This window comes from Alternaria rosae (genome assembly GCF_020736505.1).
Source record: "Alternaria rosae strain MPI-PUGE-AT-0040 chromosome Unknown BKA58scaffold_7, whole genome shotgun sequence".
Classification (NCBI taxonomy): Eukaryota; Fungi; Ascomycota; class Dothideomycetes; order Pleosporales; family Pleosporaceae; genus Alternaria; species Alternaria rosae.
In genome coordinates, this window is record NW_025763576.1 from 822,725 (window position 1) to 845,531 (window position 22,807).

Below are 22,807 nucleotides of genomic sequence, written 5' to 3' on the forward strand. Positions count from 1 at the left end.
GTGGAAGACATCTACCTGTGCTGAACAACCGCGCGATAAGTGAACGTTGTTTGAGAGGCGTTCGCTCCGAAGGAAGCGCTCTGGCAACAGCGCTGCTTATTTGTTGTAACAGGATCACGAAACAATCTATTTTGTGTTCGTTTGTACCTGCAACCTACAACGCAGTATGCAAATGTACGTCAATTTTGTCCCACCATGCTCATAGGCGGCGCAAAAAGGTTGCCACAGCCCTCAACCACACATCACGACGCGCCAGCTCTTGACACCCTCGCTGCGGACAAAAAGGAAGACGCTGTCAACTTGTCCAAAAAACAAAAAGAAACGTTCAGGGCCGAACCGGAGTCGAACCGGTGACTTCGGGAAGACGGTTTTTGGTCAACTGCAGTCCTACACTCTACCACTGAGTTACCGGCCCGTGAGTTGTTTCGATGAGTAATGGGACAAAATAAAATAATATAATCATAGCGACATGGAGAATAAGCGGCGGTGGTCGAAATGGGGAACAGGGATGCGGTGGAGACGGAGACATGGTGCGTTAAGAGCAGAAGGAGGGGCAATGGGGCTAGCGCTGAGGGACAGTGATAGGCTGCGAAGCCCGAAATGCGCGCTAGACACAATCCAGCTTAAGCGTGGTTACTGTACCCAGAAAGGTTGAGCACCCAGTTCAAGAGGAAGATCAAACGCGTTATCTAGTGAAGAAAGCGAACATATATGGGTATCATCAGACTATCTAAAACTCCAACTCCTCCACTTCCATCCCGCACTCCTCACACCTCTTCTTCGTCATCCCTGTCTCAGGGTCAAGCACGCTCCTGCCCCATTCATGCTCGTGTCTATCATACCTGCCCTTTATCTTCTGTCCGAATTGCGCATCACCGCTATCGCCTGCTAATTGCGCCCGCTTATAGGCTTCCACTCTCGTCCTTTTCTTCAGGTCTTCGAGCTTGTTCTTGAACTTCTTTTGCTTGCGCTCCTTACTCACGACCTGCCTCTTCGCATACTCTTCATCTAACGCTTCTGCTGAACCCCATTTCTGTGGGCTGAAGGCATAGGCTTCGACCTGCAGTCGTAAGAACAGTTGCATGGGATGGAAGAATTGTTTGTGCGGGTTTGGTCGTTCGAGATGGGGGAGGAGTTCTTCGTCTTTAAGTTCGGGGTCGGTCAGGAGGTAGTCGTCTCGCGCTTCGGTTTTCGTGAGGAGTGAGTATTTGTCTGGGAGTTTCTCCCTACAGATACTGCATATGCCGATGCCGAATATGTCCTGCCATTTCCAGTCGATCTCCAGGCTAGTGCATTCTCGACATTTGCCCTTGACGTCACGCTTGCCGTCGCCGTATTTGCCTTTGAATGTACCGCTTTCGATTTCGGCGTTCTCAGCAGCTTCGAGCAGCGCGGCTTCCTCGTCCTCTTCTTCTTTGCCATTGACTGTGTCCAAGATAGAGATACCTGGCTCATAAGGTCCGGCCCGGTTGGCACGGAGCTTCCGTCTTATGCGCTCTCTTTCCCACTCTGCCATTGATACACCCTCTGGCTTCTGTTCCTCATTCTGTTGCCCTTTCCGCATAGCCTTATTGTGCGGGTCGTCTACGGTACTCAAGAAGCCACCCTTTGTGTCTGTCATTTTACTGAAGTCGTAGTCGATGAAGTCTGACCTCGCGTACTTCTTCGCCGGCTGGATGTAATCGTTCGAGGGTGGCTGTATGAAGCCATTTTGGTCGCGCTTCTGAGGAGATGCTGCAGCCGCATTGCGAAGGGTCGCTGGAGTTTGCGCGGCGGTTATGGACGAGTATGTGCGCTTCGTGCCTGCGACCGGCGCTGGTGAAGGTTTTGATGCTTGCGCCTGTTGCGCAGCCGCCTTTGCCCTAAGCCGAGCCTCTTCCATGCGCCTGATCTGCTCTGGAGTGGGCGGATTCGGCGGCAGCTTGCCCGCTGAGCGAGTCGCTCTTGGTGGCGTTGCTGGTCGTGCAGACATGTTGAGACGACGAGAGGACTCGGATAGAGTTGTGGTATGCTCAGTCGTACTGGAGTGGATGTGTAAAGAGGTACCCAAGTGGAGGACTACTGAGCCGCGCAAGTGGCAAGTGTCATCGGGGTTAGAGCGATGCGGAACCGGGACCCTTGTTCCTGAGCAATGATGTACGCCAAGAGATCCCACGATCTGTACCTTCCGATTCGCGTCTCAAATCACTATCCACATGCTAATGAAGTCTGCAAAATCGTTTCTAATCTTCCATGATGACATATTGGTCACATCCGGAAAAGGGCGGTTTGCCATGCTGCGCCCTTACCAATCCCCTATGACTCTTACGTGTGGCTGTGAGCGGCACAATTCACAGCGACTGCAATGACGAGCCATGGCACACTTCACAAAGCGGGCCCAGCATACAGTGTTGCTAAGCTTAAGGACCGAATATCCCGCACAATGCTCTTGCTATCATCTCTCGAAACACCATTTCCTCTAGAATCATGTCAGACGCGAGCACACGTGCGCACGTGGCGAGCCTTTCGGCGGCCTCGCTAATCCCTACCGCCGATCCCCAAGAAAATGTCCAAGCCTCAGCACCAGAAGACAGCGAGTACAGCAGCGACGAGCCCACGACCGCAGCCGCAAGACGAAGGAAGCGCAAGCAGCTTCGCAAAGAGGAGCGCAAGCAAGAGAAGCAAAGACACGACTCCGCCCTCCCGACACCCACACACTCCGACACCGAGACACCAACAAACCAACCCCGCAACCCGCCGAACAAACCACCAAGGCAGAACCGAAAGTCTGCTGCCAAAACCGACGATTCGTCCCTGTACATACCGCAATCACCCTCAATGGCGAAGCCCGCCGCGCAAACCGCATACCCCCTCCTCATAGCCTCCATCGGCAACCCGGGCGCTACCTACGCCAACACGCTCCACTCCGCCGGCCACATCGTCACCTCCGCCCTCGCAGAAGCGAAACGCTATGGCCCTTTCCAGAAAGGCATGTCAGGCCTAATTTCAAAACCTCCAGCCACACACATGGCATTCGGCCTAACGGGATACCGGCGAGTAGCGACAGACAAAGACGCAATGGACGACTGGACATTCTGGCAATCCACATCGTTAATGAACATAAGCGGGGGGTCAGTGAAAAAGGCATACAGTGAGTGGTTGCGCGGCATACGGCAGGCTGCAGGAAGTGCGACGTTGGAAGGGAGGTTGGTGGTTGTGCATGATGAGCTTGAGTCTGCATTGGGGAAGGTTACAATTCGAGATGGTGCTGCGAGCGCGAAGGGGCATAATGGTATTAAGAGCTGTCAGGGAAGTCTTGGAGGCGTAAAGTGGTGGAGAGTAGGCGTTGGAATAGGTAGACCGGAGAGTAGGGACCCGAATGTGGTGAGCAAGTATGTGTTGGGGAAGATGACGTCGTATCAGCGGGCGCAGTTGGAGAAGACTACTATACCGGTGTATAAGGCGTTGGAGGATATTGCTGCGGCGAACAAGTGAGGGCTTTGCGTAGGGCGATGAAGCATTTCTAAGGCGTTTGGGACGATACCCTATGAGACACAGTAGAGCGCTCTGCATGAGAAGGAATAATACAATGTTTGAATATTCAACTGAATGCTCTAAAGGATGAAGCATGTGAAGGTATCGTGCGATAAACCAGAATCCAATGCTCAGGACAACACCATACTCCGATAACATATGCCTTGAACGTGTTGATCACCCAGACGAAAACACAACACACCCCTATCCAAAACGCCAGTGAACGATTAAGAACCAACAATAGTAGTACCGTTCTTCCTCAACCTCTTTCTTTCTTCAAGTCTTCTTCTTGCTTGCTCTTTGCGGTCAACAGGTAACATCTGGCTCCGGTCATGCTTCACTTGCGCAGAACCTTCTGCATGGTGTGCTGTGATTTTCGAGAGGTCAAACTTGTTGTCGGTAGGAGCATGATGGGATGATGCGTTGGCTTTGGATTCGTCTACCTTTTGCCTTTCGTCTTTCTTCGATGGGACAGAGGTTGCCTCGAGCTCTGAGACGTGTGTCGCCTTCTCGGTAGCACGTTCCCTGCGTCGTGTAGGTTCAACCTTATGCTCGGGAATTGTAACCTTCTCGTTTGACTTGGTTGTCTCTGTCGACTTTACGTGCGATATGGATTTCGATACTCGATGTTGCTTTGGTGGTGGGTTCCACTCAGGCCGTGAGTATGGCTGACCGGTAGAGACCGGTAGAGCCATTTTGTCCATTTGCGCTATCGAACTGTTGTTAATCTCCATCCAGGGATCAAGACCCGGAGATGGTACAGGTAACGGACTAGACGGTGGGATCGCGGCGGGTGACTTTGGCGCATAATTCTCGTCAGCTGCGACTGGCCTGCGGATCTTCAGTGGCGATCGCTGCGGTTGCTCGTGCTGAGGCTGTGCAAGCGCCTTCTCCAGAGTGATCTCAAAGGGGCGTGCCGGTGCATGAGGCGATCGGCCTAGGATGATAGATGCTTCACCTTCTGCTGTTCCAAGTCTAGACGGGAGCACTGGTCGGTTCAAAGTGTCAGGAATCGTACCACGGCGGTGAAGGCGGGGCTTGGGCGACGAGTTCTCCTTGGTAGACGAAGCCATGCTGTTATTAGGAGCGAATGACACTTCAGGGTCCATATCTAAGCCACGCGTTGGCGATCGTGGGTTATCCTTATTCGCATCTTCGTATATCTCGAATGGAGCTTTGTTCTGTTGAAGTTCAGAGGAAGGTATCGAGCCTGACGCTTCCAGGACTGTGATTCGGGCTTTCAGCGCTGCGATCTCGATATTCGAAGACATGCTCTCAGCCATCGCTTGACGTAGCCTTTCCTGGAGATCTTTGTTCTGTTGTTCCAGGTCTCGCTCCCGTTGCCTGTATCGCTTGCGTTCCTGCTCGAGCTTGGTGGATAGTTCTGTGGCTTCGCCGTCCTTCTTCATAGCGAACTTCTTCGCCAGCTGCTGCTTGGCAATGACCTTCTTCATCTCCTTCTCGCTCTTTTCCGCGTAGCTCTCATATTGCTCCTTCCAGTATTTACCAGACTCGGAACGCGGGGCACCCAAGTCTATTGTGGTGTCGCTGTCGTCTCTCGCCTTCGGTTTCTGTCCCGACTTCGGCTGTGTGGTTGTCCGCGCGTCGAGGAGGGCTTCGGTGAGGCGGGTGCGCGGTCGTTTGTCACTTTCCGGGTCAAGCTTCAGTTGTGTGCCAGGTGTCCAAGGACTCGGGAACTTTCCGGGGCAGTCACTGGGTATGCCGGTCTTGCCAATATTGCCGCGCTTGCCTTCATTGTCTACCACGTGCGACCCGAACGACACCTGCTTCCTTCCCTTGCTTGCGGTACCTGGCGTCATGAGGATGCCGCCTGGCTGTTTCGATGGAGAGATGGGCGGCCCACTCTCTTTCGCCGCGGGGAGATTAAATGCTTTTGCATTTGCTGCATCTATCCTCGCCTTCCTCTCGCTCTTCTTCGAGGCATCTTTCGCTTCTTCGGGTGCAGGCGTTCCAAATATGGCGTGCTTGAAAGCTTTGACGGCGAACTGATGAGCGGGCGTCTCGGGAGGCTCGATGAAGGTGGACTCGTAGTTGTTTTCTAAGACTATTAGTACGTCTTTGGACGCGTACCTCAGTGCGACAAACCGGGCTGGAGATCTTCTATCACGTTCGTGATGCGCGGGCCAGTAATCCACGAAAACATGGCGAAGCATGTGTCCTCGTCGTGGAGCGGGAGGAGGGAACCGAGAGGGTTGTGGGAGAATGGAGATCGCTATGCGCCGTGTGGATATTTCCGTGTGTTTGTTTGGCGGATTGTTTACTCGCAGAAAACGAGGGCTGAAGGTGGATTGGACGCTTTCGAGCACTTCGTACAGTCGCAGATGAGTCGCAAACACCTCCAGAATAGCATGCGACAAGCTGCTAGGGCATCGTCAGGGTAAAGGAAGTTACGGTGCTGTTTGTTGTGCCTGCTGGTCGATCTTCAGACATGAGGAAGTCGCGTCCGGCGGCTCTGCTGGCGCCTGCAGGGATGGCGCGGAAAGGAAGGGTAGCGGGGCGTCGCCAACATATCGCCCCCACCGACCGCTACTCGACGTGCGCTGGCCACGAAGTCTCTACGTATCGCCATTCTCATCACTTTTCATTCACTACAGATTTTTAAGATCGAGATGTCTGCAGTGTGAAGGGCAGCAGCTTCGGCTGCTAGTCTCTCCGTCAATACCCATACTATATGACGGCCTATTCAATCAACCACCAGTAGCCCACTATGGCACCGCTAAGAACACCAAAGAACAAGAAACCAGCGCACAATGCATCCACGCCAGGAGACGATGGCATGGGGCCAACAAGTCCGCTCGGGGAACCGCGACCTTCGCTGGTCTCGCAAACCTCCGAAACCTACGAGAAAGCACAAGAAGATGAACGCGAAGTCTTGAAGGCTGTGTTTATGGACGACTATGAAGAATCAGAAGCCAAAGGAGCATGGAGCGTAAGTACAGAAACCTCGCTGTTGGACTCGCAGTTCAGGTTCTACGACCACACGACCTTGAGACCTGCGACAATGTACACTTTAGGGTGTGTACAAGTTTCGCATTCAAATTGTGCAGAACCGGGTCTTTGTCGCTGGGCCTCCGCTGACCAGAGGGCAGAGAACCACAGATCGCGTATTACGCGTCAAGCTGACGTCTTTTTCTAATGAAAAGATCTCCATCACGCTTTGTGCGAAGCTTACGGCTACTTACCCCAAGACCCTGCCCGAACTTTCCCTGGAGGATTGTGGCAGCCTCAGGAAAAGCACGTGGGATAGGCTCTATGGCCTGCTGAAGACTCGACCTCGCGAGTTGCTAGGTGAGGTGATGATCTACGATATTGCGACGGCCATTCAAGAGATACTAGAGGACGAGATCGCTGTCCGCGAGACGGACGGTACCTACGAGAATCTGGATGCTGAGCGAGCAGTACAAGAAGCCGCTGCTGTCGAACATCTAAAGCAGCAGGAAGAAGAGTTGCAGAAGAAGCGTGACGAAGAGAAGGCTGAGGAGGAGCGTCTTTTGCAGCAGATGGTGGGTGACGAAATGCGCCGAAAAGACCTGATGGCAAAGCGCAAGAAGCACCGTGTATCCGCGAACACTCCGCCTTCGTACTTTCCCAGCGCGGAGAGTAACAACTACATCTCCTTCGATAGGACCATCGTTATCCAGCACGAAGATACCGTTATCCAGTGCAATGGCGTTGAGAATCCACTTCCTTTACGTTCTGGCCCTTTGACCGAACAACTTCTAGTTAAACCGGCCGGAAGTACAGCAACGCTTACACTGGTGCTAAAACGTGCTCGGGTGGGTGGCGGGAACGCTGCTGCTGGCCCACAGCTGAAAAAGGCAGTTATGGAGTTTGAAGACGAGATGGAGGAGATCAAGCGATTGCGACAAGGAGCCATCATGGCGGTGTTGGACTTCAAAGTGGAGCATTTACCCGATTCCGGATGGGAGATTAGTATCCTTATGGATCACGCCGACAAAGGTTCTCTAGGCGAGCGACTTGCGGATGATGGACCCCTACCGGTTGCGAGAGTGCGGTCTTGGACCATCGAGCTATTAGAAGCACTGGACTTCTACCACCGTAACGGTATAGTCCATAAGCGCGTTCATCCTCACAATATCTTATTCAAGAGATCGCCCGGTGGTGGTATCACAGTATTGCTAGCCGATGCCAGCTTCCAAGGCTCTCTGTACCACCTGCGAAGCTTATGTTGGGATGAACAGCCAACGAAAACCCTAAGATCGTTCTACTGGATAGCGCCCGAGCTGTCTCAGGATGCGCGTCACACCCGCAAGACGGACGTATGGGATCTAGGGGTCACGTTCCTCCAGATGCTCTTCGGACTCGATGTGCCTGGAAGTTACAATTCACCCAAAGAACTGTCCGATATTCTTGGCTGCTCTGAACCGTTACAAGAAGTTCTGCGCAAATTCTTCAAGCCCGACCCCAAGAAACGACCTTCAGCTTTCGACCTCATCCCGTGCGAATTCTTACGCGACGACGTAGATGTATACGAGCGACCTTCCACACCTGTACGTTCAAGAAACTCTTCAACCTCATTAGGCCGGTACAGGCTACGACGAGAGTCTTCCTCTGGTCTCGTTCCGTCGTACTCACGATACGCAAATGATTGGGTCGAACAAGGTCGCTTGGGCAAGGGCGGGTACGGCGAAGTCGTGAAAGCCCGCAACAAAGTCGACGGTCGTCTTTATGCTATCAAGAAGATCAAGCAGAAGTCGGCAGCAGCATTAAGCGAAGTTCTTTCGGAAGTCATGCTGCTTTCGCGGCTCAACCACAGCTGTGTGGTACGCTACTATACTGCCTGGCCAGAGGCTGAAGCAGATGATTACTATGACTCGGCAACATCAGATGGCGATGAGTCTGACTGGGAGTCGGATGTTTCTCCAGGGACCACCACGACCGATGGCGGCGGTTATGGAAAGAGCACCGGTGGACTAGACTTCATTAGCTCCAGTGGATATCCGAAGATCGAATTTGGGTCTGACGCAGAGTCGGAAGATGACGTTGGTGCAGTAATCTTTGGGTCCGACTCAGGTAAGTACCGAATGGCACGGAGCCTTATGTATACAGCAAGCTGACTGGAAACAGAAGATGAGGCTAGTCTAGGACCACTCTCACCGGCAGTCAAGAAACGCGCCATGTCCGACTCAACACCTGCAAAGTCCTCGAGGTCAATCTTGTACATTCAAATGGAGTTTTGCGAGAAGCAGACACTCCGGGATTTGATACGTACCGGACTTTATGATGATCCAGACGAATACTGGAGATTGTTCCGGCAAATTCTCGAAGGGCTCGCTCACATCCATGGCCACGGTATCATACATCGTGACCTCAAGCCTGACAACGTCTTCATCGATATGGCTAAGGTGCCTAAGATTGGTGATTTTGGACTAGCTACCAGTGGCCAATATCAGAGACCTGATACAAAGTCCTCTAATGGTACACAGGATGGCGGCGACATGACGCGGAGTGTCGGTACTGCGCTTTACGTTGCTCCTGAGCTCAGTTCTAGCGTTATTGGCGACTATAACAACAAGGTGGACATGTACTCCATGGGCATCATCTTCTTCGAGATGTGCTTTCCCTTGAGGACTGCCATGGAGCGCGACAAAGTTATTCGATCGTTGCGGGAGAGGAAACATGATCTTCCACAAGAATTCGAGACGCCGGAAAAGTCGTTGCAGGGTACCATTATCAAGTCTCTCATCAGCCATCGCCCTTCAGAGAGGCCCGGGTGTACGGAGCTCTTGAGGAGCGGCAAGGTGCCTGCTCAGATGGAAGACGAGGCCGTCAAAGAAGCGCTCAAGGCCCTCTCAGATCGAAACTCGCCACACTACGCAAAGATGATGGCTGCTCTTTTCTCACAAAAACCCGATACGCAAGCAAAAGACCATGCATGGGATCTGAGCGCGACTACCCAGAAGATCAAGGCTAATGATGTGCTTCTACAGAATCTAGTGAGGGACAGATTGGCCATGGTCTTTCGGAGCCACGGCGCTGTCGAGATACAACGTCAAGTTCTACTACCCTGGTCCGACCATTATGCGGACACGAAGGTCGTCAAACTTTTCGACCCCTCTGGAACCCTGGTTCAACTACCTTACGATCTAACATTGCCGTACGCACGTAGCATCGGTCGAGGTGGAGCGTTCCTAGAGAAGACTTTCACAATCGGTCATGTCTACCGTGACGACTACACCGGAAGTGCTCCACGTAGTAACGGCGAGGCAGACTTCGATGTGTTGTCATACGATACGCTTGACCTTACTTTGAAAGAGGCAGAGGTTCTCAAGGTCGTTGATGAGATCATCGATGAGTTCCCTTCATTTCGATCAACGCAGATGTGTTTCCACTTGAATCACGCCGACCTGTTAGACATGATCATGGAATTCTGCAGAATCAGTTTTCCAAAACGCGCGGCAGTCAAAGCAGTCCTAAGTAAGCTAAATATCGGAAAGAACAACTGGCAGTTGATTCGCAACGAATTACGGTCTTCCGACATTGGTATTCCATCGACATCGTTAGATGATCTGGCACGCTTCGATTGGCGCGATACCCCAGAGAAGGCCTTTGCGAAGCTGCGGCGACTATTTGAAGGCACCAAGTACCTTGATCGGACTCACGTTGTCTTTGCACACCTAACCTCTGTTATCAATTACATGAAGTTATGGGGCGTGAAGCGCAAGGTCTACATCAGTGTATTGAGTAGCTTCAATGAGAAGTTCTATTCTGGTGGCATCCTCTTCCAATGTCTGTTCGACACGAAGCAGAGGGAGGTGCTTGCTGCAGGTGGACGGTACGATAAGCTGATCGAAGAATACCGTCCGAGAGGCTCGAACCACGCACATCCAGCGGCTGCATACCACGCTGTTGGTGTGAACTTGGGGTGGGACAGACTCGTCAACTCCATGAGCCGATACATCAAGAAACCTGAGAAATCGACGTTCTTGCGAAAGCACGCTGAAGAAGACACGCCATCAATCTCTTGGATGCCACGACGCTGCGACTGTCTGGTCGCTAGCTTCGATCCGAACGTTCTCCGCTCCACTGGCATCAAGATGGTAGCCGATCTCATCGCCCATGGCTATACTGCTGAACTCGCCGTCGATGCGCACTCCATCGAAGACATCCTACGTCACTATCGCGACGACAGACATAGCTGGGTGATTGTGATCAAACACGGCATAGCCCCTGACAAGCCTGAACTGAAGGTCAAATCTATCGCAAAGAAAGAAGACACAGATCTGCGCAGCACGGATCTCATAAACTACCTCCGTAACGAACTCCGAGACCGCGAAGAACGCGAAGGAAGCGCAGCCCGCCTAATCAAAGCTCCACCACCAACTTCGAGCGACGCTTCCAATGCGTCAAAAGCGAATGTCGACGTCCTTATCGCCCAGCACCGATCGAAGAAGAGCAACAAATGGTCTATCGTCGAAGCCGCACAATCACGATCCACAGATCTGCTTTCTGCATTCCAATCCGCACCCATTGCGGCTATCGAGTCGAAAGAAGAGGTCATGAACCTGCTCAAGGAGACGCGTCTCAGCGACCCAGATTCTTGGCGCTATTTCATCCAGAAGATGCCGCTCGCTGAGAGGAAATATCTGCAGGAGCTGCATGACTTACTACTGGGTTATAGGGCGAGGTGGGTAGAGAACAAGGGCGAAGGTGGAACAGATAGAGAGGGGGCTGTAGGAAAGGCTTTCGTGTATAATTTTAGGACTGGAGGGTGTCTGCTGTATGACCTGGAGAGCTGATGAACAGCTACCTGTAACATATGTGATAGCTTGTACTTTGGAGTCGTTTGGTAGAATAGCATTAAATGCCTCCAGAACGCGTTCCTTGAAAAGCAATCTTGTAAACAAGCCTTTTTGTAATGAGGGAGGACCTAAGAAACAGTCGTATCAGCGGTCATCCAGCTGCTTTTACCTGGATCGCTGAAAGCCAAACACAGTCGCTGTACACAGGAGCTGGCTATGACTCGGATGCTCAGCTGTGTGATTGGTGAGGGGCACTGCCACGAGGCTGGCTCCTCGAAAAGCATACGCGGTCGAACCTTTTGAGCGTGAGTAGTTTCCCGTCACAATTACAGCAATTGAAATCTCTCAGGCGATGGATACAATCTCCACAACCAACTTCCTCCAACGCGATGCTTTATACGAGGTCGAAAAGCCATACTCTCTCCGCTTCACCCCACCGTCAGCCTTTCCGCCCTCGAACATAAAGCTCACGAACCACGATATCATCATCAAAGATGTCCGCGCACGTTCTGAACCGCTAAGCTTCTTCAAACATGGCTTGCAGCTCTTGCCGTTCCAATCCGAACTGCCATACGCACAATTCGACGACGATGACGCGGTGAAGCGCATCTACTTGCGCGAGGTTGCAAACCTCATCAAAGGCTTTCTTGGCGCACAGAAAGTACAAATTTTCGAACATACTGTTCGTAAGAGACATGCGGAATTTCCAATAAGTACTGGAGAAAGCTATCGCTGGAATCAGCCGACGAGTATTGCGCATGTAGATACTACGATGAGCTGGGCGGTGGATATGGCCAAGCAGCTCAACCCCAGTAACATGGACATCGGAAATGAGAGAATACAGTGTGTTAAGTAAAGTCTCCTGCTCTTGAGACATCCTCGTTTATCATTTGCTGATCCGAGCGTCATAGTTTCTGGAAACCATTGCGTGGCCCTGTGAAAGACTGGCCACTTGCTCTTTGCAATCCGCATTGCATTGACACGAAGACTGATCTGGAACCGTGCGACCTCGTTTACCCGGATTATGTGGTTGAGAATCGACAGCTGTATTGGAGCGAAGGACTGGAGTGGTGGTGGTGCAGTCGTCAATGCGCGGATGAGGCGTGGATATTTTTGCAAAGTGACACTGATGCGAACGCGGGAACGAAACCTGGTACGTGACTTTGATGGGGATGCAGTATGGGAAGCCAGTGTGCAGCATGTGCAAATGCTAATTGCGCAATGCTCTAGTGCCGCATACTGCTTTCGAGCTTGAGGATGAGAAGGGAGAGCCGCGGGAGAGTATCGAGGTAAGGGCACTTGTGTATTACGGAGGCTTCGACGAGCCAGTTGAATAGTCTATATGCATTGCAGCGCTGCGTTTCAAGCCCCCTCGCCAGAGCGTACATAATGTATTATGGAACTGTGCCGCAGCGGGTAGGCGACAGCCCTACGCTCTGTTATGCGCCCCTTGCAGTGACCTTGCTTCGTGTATCGCTCTCTTGTTCGACGGTCCAGCCATCTCTAGCGAAGAAATTGCCCGCATTGCCATCGAACACCATTACCTCGCCTTTCGCAAACCCATAAATTTGGGCTTGTTGTTGAGGCTCTCGAGGCGCAGGCCAGACCTCGCGCCACGGTTGTCTTTTGGATCCCGTGGGAACGATCGCGTCCGGAGACAGAACGGCCGCTTGAGAATCGGCGGTAGGGCTAGTAGTCGAAGCCGTCATCGTGGGAGTCTCCGGCGGTGGGACCTGCTAGCGGAGGACTACGGTGGGTCAGTGGGTTGTGACAAAATATTTCCAAGAGGCGCAAAGTGTATTCTTGCCCTACAATGCAGGACATGGCATACGTAACAATTCCCTGTGTAACTACAATGGCTGTGAAAGTCGATAAGAGCAAAGCTGAGTGTCTGTTGGACTGCAAAATCCAACCTCACAGTTTAGTTGCCCTGTGCGTTTTAGAAGGCTGAGCAGCACGGGCTGTTGAGGTGGTTCAGGGGGCGCCGGCTTCAATCCAATTAAAACGCGTGCATCACGTCACCTGCGCATCAAAAGTGGGCCACATCGCAAACTTACTGCACGCGTTCCCGTTACATTATGTGCCCCCCGAACCAGCCTCCTGACTCTTGTGTATCCTATCGAATCCTAGCTGCTCTGGTGTGACACCCCAGGCTTGCTGCAACACCTCCTCTAGTGGTTCAACGATGAGCTCATATACTCGCTTCACGAAGTCCTCATCCTCCCTTCCGTCATTCAATTCATCCCACTCGAGACATGCCCGTACTGCGCTTTGTGATCCGATAAACAGCTCACCGTCGAGCTTCTCCAGTAGTCGGAGCGCTGTCGTCAAATTCGTGCTCTCGTTCGGTACCGAGCCACCCATGAGGTCTTCTGGAGCCCAGTGGTCCTCTATCTTAATTCCGTCGTTTATCTCGAGGAGCAGGATGCCCAGAGACAGAAGAGTGGGGTTTGAGTGAACCGAGAATAGATCGTCGTCGTCAATAGTGGTCTGATGATGTGTAAAGTCTAGGGCAAGGAGCGGCTGGCAAATGTCTGGATGTTGAGCACCGTGCTTTCGGAAGAAGAAGATCTGTTTCTTGTTGAAGTCTGCGCGAAGCCACGGACCTTCACAGCAATGCATGACCGCGTGCGCCAGAACTACAGCCAAAATCGATCTCTCGCGAGACTTGCTGCGTTCTTTCCAGCATTTTGCATCTCCCAACAGACTCACCAAAGATGCATCCAACTGGTGGCGGATTTGTGAGTCTGATCGCTTGGCTCTCTGTTGCCATAGCATGTCGTTCTCAAACAAGATTTGAAGGCTTGTATTCGAAGTCCTTGCTCTCTGTAGCAAATCACATAGCGACTCGGATTCAATATTGCGACCTGGCGGTACCGATGAGGGAGTGCTTGTTGAAGAGGAAGTGGACGGTGCTTGGCTGCCTGCAAACCGAACCTGAGGGTCGTTATGGTTCCTCTTTTTCGCTCGATCTTCTTGGCTAATCACGGAGTTTCAGCAAAGCTCAGCAACACACTGGGAATGATTCTGCGACTAACCTCTGAGTAACGCGAATACTGCTTTTTTGCCATTGAGACGACCTTTGATCTTCGATGGGCACAGATACGATGATATCGAGACTGTCGTTCGAATCACCGCGCTTATCGTACGTACAACAGCAATTCCACAAGCACAGTTTTGCTAAATGTCGTGTGCGGCAAGAGCAGGACCATTTGCTCGCTAACTTCCTAAACAGTTCTTCGGGGAGTTTCTTCATTCTATCGGCTGGTGTTCTTTTCCGAGACACGCGACACTGGTGCTCGAATATTTCGGTCGAAGAGCCCAATACACGCTCCAAATTCCGTACTCCGTCGCGTATGCGTTTTATCGCCACATTCCGAGTCTGCTCATTGCGCGCGAACCGAAACTTTTCGCGAGCCGATTTCTTCGCTTCTTTCTTTTCAATCGTTTCCGCGAAGTGACGAAGCCGGTGCAGCATAGCATATTGGCTGTCCTGGAAAAGTCAGCCTAGGTAGTGCCATTTTCGAGGTCCCTGTGATGGAGTATTTACTGTATCATCGTCCGTCAGCACGCTTGATTTCTCTCGCACTACGTCGTTTATGCTCTTCAACACCCGGTCCAGAATTTGATTGAAGTGGTCTGCATTTTTGCCAAGCGCAATTTCGATTGCTTCAGCTTGAGACTTGTCCGGTAATGCTTCGCTGGACAACACTTTCGTACAGGTGGTCTGTACTTTTTCTAGAGTCAAATTAAGTAGAAGTATCTCAGCATGCAGTTCTTGGTAGAAGTCCAGTTGTTGGTTATTACTGATTTTGGAGAAGGTCAGTGCCTTGCCTCTGCGAAAGACGGTCTGGTGATGTTCAATCAACACTATAACAAGCGGCACAATAGCCAGGGCAAGCTCAGCACCAGACATCTTGTTGGCAAGATAGGCGCATGTCTTTTCCAGGTGGTGGGCAGGCTATTATCTAAGGAAGGTCAAGGCAGACGCATCACAGCCTACGACAGATCCGGTGAGCTGGAACGAAAGAGGGCGTCATTGGGCTGACGGGCGTTCTACCCCGCCGATGTATGTTTCTTGACTACCAATACTTGTTCCATACCCTACACCATTACTGACCGATTAATAGCGTCAGTAATATTATTAACCTTTATCTCAGGCCATCAATCTAGGTTTTTCACCGGACGAGGCTCTGCTGTAGCCTTTGTTCTTAATTTTTCTCCTGCCGCGTTCAGTCATTTGATGGGACCAGCCTACCCTTTAGCATGTCTTATGAGCTTCGCGCAGCTGCTCAAGGATGCAAAGGCCAGTTTGAGTTGCTCATTGAGATCAGTGAAGAGTTAGGTCTCGCATGCGACAAGTCCGATGATACTTACAATGTCAATTGGATTGAAGAGCAATACGCCAGGTTCAAGATATGGGCGGCAAACATCGGAGCTTTTGCTCAAGGTCACGCATCGCTCGATTACCGACTTCGTGACAACGAGCAAACGCAGAGGTTTATGCTGGAATTCCTTATCACTCTGGCAGACTTCACAAAACGAGGCAAGTATCAATACCCTTACCTTCTCGCGAGATCAGATAGCGTAGGCAGAAACGAAAGAAAACCTGAGCGACATGCAACGCGGTTAGAAAGTTGAGTCATAACACATGGCTAACTGTATCCGTTTAGCTATCGCGAGCTTGAGACCAGAAGGATCATCTGATACGCTCTATCGTATCGATAGCCTTACTGGTGACGATGGATCAATTGGAGATACAAGCTTCGATGATTCGACTTCTTCTGCAATATCATCATCATTCCAAGGAACGGAGACGGATTCAGTTCAAGATGAGCTGATCATTGCGACTTCAGCAGAGAATTCATTACCAGAGAAGAGGTTACCAGGCATAGAGAAAGCGATCGATCGGCTATACCGGCTTTCCCTTCTGATTCGCCAGCCGTCGAGATCATCTCAGAACGAAAAGGCCGAACAGTTCATCATGAGAGATGAGGAAAACAACGTACTCAACGATACGTTCGCAGCTTTTACTCTCCAGATAGTGAATCACTACTTCCCGCATGCGCCTGAATTCCTGCGCAACAAGTTATCGCATGGCATTGTCACTCGTCGCCAACGATTTCTATACCGTCGACACCACCAGAGGAAATTGTCTGTGGTGCATCCAACGAAGGAAGGCACGCGGGAGGACTTGGTATATGACGCCAAAAATCGAGAGACGGACACAACGGTACGCGCCTCTAGATTAGCAGATGAGCCGTCACTATCGCCTACTCTGATCCTAGAGCTTCACCGGTCAAAAACCTCCGATCTATCACAAACTTCTGCATCCGCACTCCGAAAGCATAATCTGCCACTTGATCGGGCACTGGAGGACGCAAAATCAAATCAGTCTACCGCTTTTACTGCCACACCTTCATCGAGTGCACCAATAGAGCTGCCACGCCCACCTAAGCCAGCTGCTGGCAGCAAGGAGTTTGAGTGTCCATACTGTTGCCTCATATTACCAATCAAGGAATCGAAGGCTTCTCACTGGAGGTATGTGAAAGCAGGCTCAATTAGTCAACCTTGGCGAATCGTATATCATGTGCTTTGCATTGATCGCGACTGGCAAAGTCTTGATAGCTGACTCAACTACAGACGACATGTCCTGGAAGACCTTGAGCCCTACACCTGTCTCTTCGAAGGATGTCCAGATGGCAAAAAGCTCTTCGAAAACAAAGCTACTTGGATAGCCCATCTGCAAGAGCATAATACCCGCTGGAGGTGCACATCCAAGACCCATTCGGCATTGCGGTTTGAAAGTGAAGATGCATACTTCAAACACATGCGGAGTCAACACTCCAAATCATTCACTGAGTCACAATTACCTCTGCTAGCGAAAAAGAGCAAAGTTTCAACGCCTATCCTCTTCCCGCAGTGCCCTCTGTGTTCGTACGTACCAAGCGAAAACGGAATTAGTCATTCGGCTGGTTTGAGTCAAGCGCAGAGAGACCGAACGTTATCGGATCGTATCATCAAACACCTTGCAGCTCATCTAGAGTCCCTCGCCGTCAAAGCTTTGCCATGGCAAGACGAGGCCGAAGAACATTCAGATGGCCCATCACAAACGGGAAGAGCCGAAAACGTCACTGCACAGAGCGAGAACGGCTCCAGAATCCTGGAATCTAATGGAGCGTCAAGTCTGGCGTTTCCTGAGGACATTGACAGTACCATCACACCTGAGATGCCGACCAGGAGCGGAGAGACAACACCACTTCTTGACTCTTCGTACGAAGAAGATTGGAGCTTCATTGAACGACAACCATACTTCGGGCATGATCGCGATGAGACCCTGCAGCCTCTTTTACAGCGGCTTTTCCTTGAAGACTTCACCTCGAACGCATTCTCTGGACCAACGCTCCCTACCTACCAGGTGCCTGTATCCCCCGATAGGAACTTCTACGGCCGGGACTATGCGCTCAATGCGATGCAAAAAGCCATATGTGGCGTTGCTGAAGACGAAGCTGTGGACAACAAGCCTGTGAGCTGGCCAAGATGTTATGCAATCTACGGTCCTGGTGGTATGGGGAAAACTCAAATTGCAGCAGAATTTGTGGCCAAGCACAAAACCAAGTTCGATGCAATCCTATGGGTTCATGCAGAAGATGCAGGAAAGATAGCCCGGGACTACAAAGACTTGGCCATTGGCTTAGGTTTGGTAGCAGCTGAATCTCGAGATGCGATGGACTTGAACTACACAAGGGATGTATTGAAAGGGTGGCTGGTCAATCCGGAGAAAGATAGATCACGCGAAAGCGGAAAGACTCAAGGAAAGGCTTCTTGGCTTCTAGTGTTTGATGGTGTGGAGGACGGCGAGGTGTTGAATGGCTTTTGGCCATATAACGGACCAGGTTCTGTACTCATCACCAGTCGCAACCCGTACTCATGGTCGGCCTCTCTAGAGTTAAAACCTTTCAGCATATCCGAAGCCACACAGTATTTGTTCCACGTAACCGGCAAACAATCCACTCCTGGGCCTGAGATGGCAGCTGCAACTACCATCGCCAATCGTTTGGGCGGTCTGCCTCTCGCTCTCAGCCAAATGGGCTCTATCGTCGCTTCCAAGAACATCTCATTTGCGGACTTCCTCTACTCTTTCGAGGATCATGAAGGGTCACAGGCTTTCTTTGACTGGCAAACTCCAGACAAATCGCGCTCGACCAGCAACTATCAGTCAAACGTGGCATCTGTATGGGCCTTCGACCGCCTCGGGAAAGGCGCAGCACTCATCAACATTGTTTCTATGCTGGACCCTGACGCAATCCCAGAATCCATCTTCACTTCCCCAGTAAAGGATGATGACTCTGAGGTGGTGCGTTCTATCAAAAATAATTACGTTGCCGCCCGCACCGAACTGCTGGCGCGATCTCTCCTCATCAGTAACAAAGAGAAAAGAAAGTTATCAGTACACAGACTAGTGCAAGATGTAGCACGAGCTAGATTGCGTCAGCCTGAGATGAGGAGATACTTCCTTGCATGTGTGGAATTAATCAACGACAGGTGGACTTTCCAAGAGCTCACCTGGAGACATGGCATCGCTCGCTGGGAGAACTGCGAAGAGTTATTCCCCCACATACAACGCCTGAAGACTCTCTTTCCTTTGATCACGCCATCTCCGGACTCATTTGACGATTACGAGTTTGCAAAGCTCCTCATAGATAGTGGTTGGTACCAACACGAACGTGGCCAGTCTCCAGATGCGATCTACTCCAACAACATGGCCCAGTCAATATGCGAGTCCCTCAAGCTCCGCTTGCTGGAGCGTCCCGAACTCGCGCATGGCAACACTGTGACTCTCTCGATGCTGAACTATTCGCTTACCGAGATTGCACACAACAGAGGATGCATAGCTCTTGAGATCAACGAGCCAACTGATGCGTTGCAGTATCATACGATGTTCAACGAAGAAATGGTGAAAGAAAGCTTGAAGAGCAATACTGAGGACATGCGTCTCGCCATCTCTTGGAACGAATTAGGAAATGCGTATATGCTCAACCGTGACTGGAAGAGAGGGGAAAACTGCTTCCTAGAGTCCATCGCGGAAATGCGCAAGTATCGCAAGTTTACTGAAACCATGATTTCGCTACCTGTGAGTCAAATTCGCTGTTGTATAGTCATGAACGCTAATCACTATTGTAGCTTGCTAACCTGGGTCTGGCATACTGGCTTCAAGGAAACAATGAGCTAGCGTCAAGAACACTCAAGAAGGGTCTGCGAGACCGCGAAACCGAATTTGGCAAAGAAGACCGGGTATCTTTCATCACCGGCCGCTTTCTCCACGCCTTGGGGAACGTGGAATCCAGTCTGGACTACCACCGCCGCGCACTCATGCACTACAAGTCAACTCTTGGTAACCGCCATCACCGTACGGCCGACGTCTTTGTCAAAGTCGCAGAGCATCACATAAATCTTGGGAATTATGACATGGCACTTGCTCTCCTCAACCATGCTCTTGAGGCATTCTCCAATTCTCACACATATATGCCCGAGAAAACCCGAGCGTGCTGGATGCGGCATAAAGCGTTGAATGGAGTGGGAAAGAAAGAAGAGGCAGAAAATGAGCTGGCGAACTGTTATCAGGTTTACTCCAGGCTTCGGAGTAAGCGTGAAGGCTATGGGCCAAAATTCAAGGAGAAGCCGAGTGAGCTTGACGATGACGACATTGATGATCTCATTGTATTTTGGTCGAAGTGACGATACGTACATATCAGGGATTCGGTGTTGTAATAAAAGTTAACTGATTCTTCCTGTTAGAGTCTTCGCGAGTGTGTTATCTCAGGTCTAATGGATAGCGAAATTCGATCCATGCGCACGGTCCCACCAACGTGTCCTGCAACCTGAGCGTGTTCTCTTCGCAATACGACGGCTTCTACACGGCGAACTTCGACCTCGCTCTCAACCTGGCACCATAGACCCAGATCAAATACATCCCAATCTACTTTGAGTTAGCCCACAATTCCAAAATCTCTTCATCCAGTGAGACTCACGATACCCATGACACTCAATCCACCCAAAAGACTGATTCCCTTCCCTATCCCCAATTTGAGATACATGGGGCGGGAGAAAAGTACGGATCCGAAAGCGAAAGCAGAGCGACAGAAGTCATTGCCTGCGAATAGGGATGCAGCGTACTGCGGGTAAGACATGGGGACATACGCTGAAGAAGCATTAGCAAAGTGAACAGTAAGCATCGTAGAGGTATAGGCAATGACCTACAGAAGACAGCCTGGAAGATGATGTACACGCTAGTCGAATATATGACGATACCGATAGCTGAAGCGATCCAATGTACAGATTGACGAGCCGTCCAGCCTACACATCTCGCCATTAGTACTCAGTATCTCAGTTCTAGTTGCGCGATCTGACTTACCAAAGATGAACAGTCCGATTGGTACTCCAAAACTCGCGAAGATCGCCGGCACGAGTCTATGCTCTTGAGGTCTCAGCCCCCTCTTCAGGATGTCCGGTATGAGGTAGAACCTCAGATACGAAAAGTAAATGGTCATAGCAGCAACGCACCCCACGATGATCGATAGGAACACGATCGTCATCTCGCCGACACTAAACCCGTATATCTCCAAATACACCAAAGGGAAGACCTCGAAGAAAGAGTAGTATATGCCGTATGTCAGCGCGGAGTAGACGTTGATGAAGAAGAGAGCGGGGTCTTTCACGCAGATTTCCAAAGGTTTGATAACGGCATCGAGGAGTGTGGCGGAAAACTTGGTGCCTTTGCGATCGATCTCGGTTTGCGTACGAATATTTGCATTGCCGGTCAGCGCACGCAGGCGGGCAGATCGGTGGAGAAGGATGGTCGTAGGCTGTGTTTCTGGGAGGAAGAAGAAGAATAGTAGAAAGACTGGAGCGGCCATCCAGAGGAGTTCCCATTGAGACCTGGACACACATGACTATTCAGCATCGAGGGAAGAAGAAGGCTGTATTGATGAAGCAAGAAAACGTACCATCGCCAGTTCTCCGCATAGACGGAAAATCCAGATAGAAGAGGCCCGAGAGCTGGTCCAGCAAACGCGGCTGCTGTCCAGAAAGCCAGGCCATATGGTATGTGGAGCAGAGAGTACAAGTCTTGCATTGTAGCTCCACCGTTCGCCAGACAGGGGCTTCCAAAGAAGCCGAGCAGGAAGCGGAGGAAGAGAAGGCCGCCGAGATTGTCTACCAGTGCGGTAGGTAAAGTGAGGATGGTGAAGAGAGCGAAAGTGGTGATGTACGGTATGTTTCTACCAAGTTGCGGTACTGTCATGAACCGTCAGCGAAGAACAAGAAGGAGACAAGATACCACATACCTTCACTCAACGGCGCGAACAACAACGGTCCAATGCCATACCCTGCACGAGTTGTCAGTTATCCATACTACCATCAAATAAACCATGGAAAGAAAGTCTTACCTAGCACATAAAGCGCCAATCCCAAACTCGCTCTAAACGCCCCCACCCCGAACCGGCTCATAACCAACAGCGTACTACTAACATAAATCGAGCTACCCGCATACACAATGAACGTATACAGGCAGATCAGAAACGCCGTCCAAGTCTTCTTGCCCTGCGGCCAGTTCTGTGGGTTAGCAGGGTCGGTTGTGGTGTACCATTCGGCTAGTATAAGGCCATCCGCTGTTTTGACGGGGGCGATGGCGTGGTTGGGTGAGTGTGTGGTATGGAGGGCTAGCTCGGCTTCGAGGCGTGAGGGGCTAAAGGGGAGGGCGTGCAACGGGAGCGGGGTGGTTGAGGTTGAGTTGCGATCGGATGCGTTCTCTACCTCTGCGGTTCTGGAGGGAAGCTTTTCGAGGTCGGCTTGGAGAGGGGTAGTGGTAGCTGGGGCCGGGCCGGGCTGTCTGTTGGTAGTTGCAGAATGGTTCGAGTGAACTTGATCTTGCGAAGCTGTGGCACTGGTCTCCTTCTCAGTATATGCAGATGGGATTTCGAACCCAGGTAACTCTTCCGGATACTTGAAGAAGCGGTTACGTGTTGCGTAACGGACGAGTTGGCCAAAGGGCGCATCGCGGACGATCTCCCTGATTGTTTCCATGGCCTCTGGGTACGCGTACGGGATGTCGCGAAATTCGATATTATTAGGAAGGTTACTCGGACCTTTCCTGTGTAACAACGTCTTTATACCTACAGAATTTCCTGTCTATTCTAATCATCAAGACAACACCACAAGCGGCTCTGCCCCTCCCTTCTATCCAGCGAATGCACAGGAATGCCAACTCCGACAATCTCCTTCAACAACGACAAATCAGCGCTACAGTCAGCAAAAGCCATTAGATATCAACGAACGAGTAACTAGATCCCCAGAGAAAGTTGCATGACCAGAGGCTGATAAGACGCCGGACATGGCAAGTAAGATCCGAAAGCGGCGGATTGTCAGCCACGTGATTGGTACTTCAGGGAAGCCACAAGCCCAACGGCGTATTTTGCTCTTTTTGCTGACCGATCAAGATTTGTTGCTAG

General features: G+C 51.2%; 8 protein-coding genes and 1 non-coding gene across 9 annotated transcripts; 4 read left to right on the forward strand and 5 right to left on the reverse strand.

Annotated features, from left to right (window-relative positions):
* Nucleotides 1–327: 327 nt before the first annotated feature.
* On the reverse strand, nt 328–415 carry BKA58DRAFT_t65. Its single transcript has one exon. It is a non-coding gene; the product is annotated as a tRNA-Cys (tRNA).
* On the reverse strand, nt 374–2,252 carry BKA58DRAFT_388252 (XPA protein C-terminus-domain-containing protein). Its single transcript, XM_046170633.1, has one exon. It carries the CDS (start codon nt 1,970–1,972, stop codon nt 731–733), a length of 1,242 nt encoding a protein of 413 aa, XP_046023238.1. The 5' UTR covers nt 1,973–2,252; the 3' UTR covers nt 374–730.
* On the forward strand, nt 2,253–3,569 carry BKA58DRAFT_388253 (peptidyl-tRNA hydrolase). The gene has a single exon (XM_046170634.1). It carries the CDS (start codon nt 2,467–2,469, stop codon nt 3,472–3,474), a length of 1,008 nt encoding a protein of 335 aa, XP_046023239.1. The 5' UTR covers nt 2,253–2,466; the 3' UTR covers nt 3,475–3,569.
* Nucleotides 3,570–5,986, reverse strand: BKA58DRAFT_388254 (spindle pole body formation-associated protein-domain-containing protein). Its single transcript, XM_046170635.1, has 2 exons — nt 5,620–5,986; nt 3,570–5,572 (listed from the first exon to the last, which is right to left on the reverse strand). Exons 1-2 carry the CDS (start codon nt 5,675–5,677, stop codon nt 3,741–3,743), a joined length of 1,890 nt encoding a protein of 629 aa, XP_046023240.1. The 5' UTR covers nt 5,678–5,986; the 3' UTR covers nt 3,570–3,740.
* A 77-nt stretch (nt 5,987–6,063) lies between these two features.
* Nucleotides 6,064–11,574, forward strand: BKA58DRAFT_207565 (anticodon binding domain of tRNAs-domain-containing protein). The gene is made up of 3 exons (XM_046165974.1): nt 6,064–6,463; nt 6,624–8,568; nt 8,623–11,574. Exons 1-3 carry the CDS (start codon nt 6,242–6,244, stop codon nt 11,292–11,294), a joined length of 4,839 nt encoding a protein of 1,612 aa, XP_046023241.1. The 5' UTR covers nt 6,064–6,241; the 3' UTR covers nt 11,295–11,574.
* On the forward strand, nt 11,473–12,685 carry BKA58DRAFT_207534 (putative CmcJ-like methyltransferase). Its single transcript, XM_046165973.1, has 3 exons — nt 11,473–12,140; nt 12,209–12,450; nt 12,528–12,685. Exons 1-3 carry the CDS (start codon nt 11,650–11,652, stop codon nt 12,632–12,634), a joined length of 840 nt encoding a protein of 279 aa, XP_046023242.1. The 5' UTR covers nt 11,473–11,649; the 3' UTR covers nt 12,635–12,685.
* A 567-nt stretch (nt 12,686–13,252) lies between these two features.
* BKA58DRAFT_207595 (uncharacterized protein) lies at nt 13,253–15,388 on the reverse strand. The gene is made up of 3 exons (XM_046165975.1): nt 14,848–15,388; nt 14,336–14,790; nt 13,253–14,277 (listed from the first exon to the last, which is right to left on the reverse strand). The coding sequence occupies exons 1-3, from the start codon at nt 15,211–15,213 to the stop codon at nt 13,374–13,376; spliced, it is 1,725 nt and encodes a 574-aa protein (XP_046023243.1). The 5' UTR covers nt 15,214–15,388; the 3' UTR covers nt 13,253–13,373.
* On the forward strand, nt 15,389–20,064 carry BKA58DRAFT_207599 (uncharacterized protein). Its single transcript, XM_046165976.1, has 4 exons — nt 15,389–15,843; nt 15,971–16,838; nt 16,941–19,431; nt 19,482–20,064. Exons 1-4 carry the CDS (start codon nt 15,564–15,566, stop codon nt 20,034–20,036), a joined length of 4,194 nt encoding a protein of 1,397 aa, XP_046023244.1. The 5' UTR covers nt 15,389–15,563; the 3' UTR covers nt 20,037–20,064.
* Nucleotides 20,065–22,382, reverse strand: BKA58DRAFT_460377 (multidrug transporter; the record flags this gene model as incomplete). Its single annotated transcript, XM_046174759.1, has 7 exons — nt 20,065–20,277; nt 20,330–20,499; nt 20,559–20,654; nt 20,713–21,236; nt 21,305–21,593; nt 21,644–21,685; nt 21,746–22,382. 7 exons carry the CDS (start codon nt 22,380–22,382, stop codon nt 20,212–20,214), a joined length of 1,824 nt encoding a protein of 607 aa, XP_046023245.1. The 3' UTR covers nt 20,065–20,211.
* Between the last annotated feature and the right edge of the window lie 425 nt (nt 22,383–22,807).

Bases quoted from the DNA above. Each gene is read 5' to 3' on its own strand.
- BKA58DRAFT_388252 (XM_046170633.1), bottom strand. From the start codon at position 1,972: ATGTCTGCACGACCAGCAACGCCACCAAGAGCGACTCGCTCAGCGGGC.
- BKA58DRAFT_388253 (XM_046170634.1), top strand. From the start codon at position 2,467: ATGTCAGACGCGAGCACACGTGCGCACGTGGCGAGCCTTTCGGCGGCC.
- BKA58DRAFT_388254 (XM_046170635.1), bottom strand. From the start codon at position 5,677: ATGTTTTCGTGGATTACTGGCCCGCGCATCACGAACGTGATAGAAGAT. The intron at 5,573-5,619 runs GTTTGTCGCACT...TAATAGTCTTAG, and splicing joins GATAGAAGATCTCCAGCCCG to AAAACAACTACGAGTCCACC.
- BKA58DRAFT_207565 (XM_046165974.1), top strand. From the start codon at position 6,242: ATGGCACCGCTAAGAACACCAAAGAACAAGAAACCAGCGCACAATGCA. The intron at 6,464-6,623 runs GTAAGTACAGAA...ACCAGAGGGCAG, and splicing joins AAGCCAAAGGAGCATGGAGC to AGAACCACAGATCGCGTATT. The intron at 8,569-8,622 runs GTAAGTACCGAA...GACTGGAAACAG, and splicing joins AATCTTTGGGTCCGACTCAG to AAGATGAGGCTAGTCTAGGA.
- BKA58DRAFT_207534 (XM_046165973.1), top strand. From the start codon at position 11,650: ATGGATACAATCTCCACAACCAACTTCCTCCAACGCGATGCTTTATAC. The intron at 12,141-12,208 runs GTGTGTTAAGTA...CGAGCGTCATAG, and splicing joins ATCGGAAATGAGAGAATACA to TTTCTGGAAACCATTGCGTG. The intron at 12,451-12,527 runs GTACGTGACTTT...GCAATGCTCTAG, and splicing joins GAACGCGGGAACGAAACCTG to TGCCGCATACTGCTTTCGAG.
- BKA58DRAFT_207595 (XM_046165975.1), bottom strand. From the start codon at position 15,213: ATGTCTGGTGCTGAGCTTGCCCTGGCTATTGTGCCGCTTGTTATAGTG. The intron at 14,791-14,847 runs GTAAATACTCCA...TGACTTTTCCAG, and splicing joins TGCTGACGGACGATGATACA to GACAGCCAATATGCTATGCT. The intron at 14,278-14,335 runs GTTAGTCGCAGA...CTCCGTGATTAG, and splicing joins AGTATTCGCGTTACTCAGAG to CCAAGAAGATCGAGCGAAAA.
- BKA58DRAFT_207599 (XM_046165976.1), top strand. From the start codon at position 15,564: ATGTCTTATGAGCTTCGCGCAGCTGCTCAAGGATGCAAAGGCCAGTTT. The intron at 16,839-16,940 runs GTATGTGAAAGC...ACTCAACTACAG, and splicing joins TCGAAGGCTTCTCACTGGAG to ACGACATGTCCTGGAAGACC. The intron at 19,432-19,481 runs GTGAGTCAAATT...TCACTATTGTAG, and splicing joins AAACCATGATTTCGCTACCT to CTTGCTAACCTGGGTCTGGC.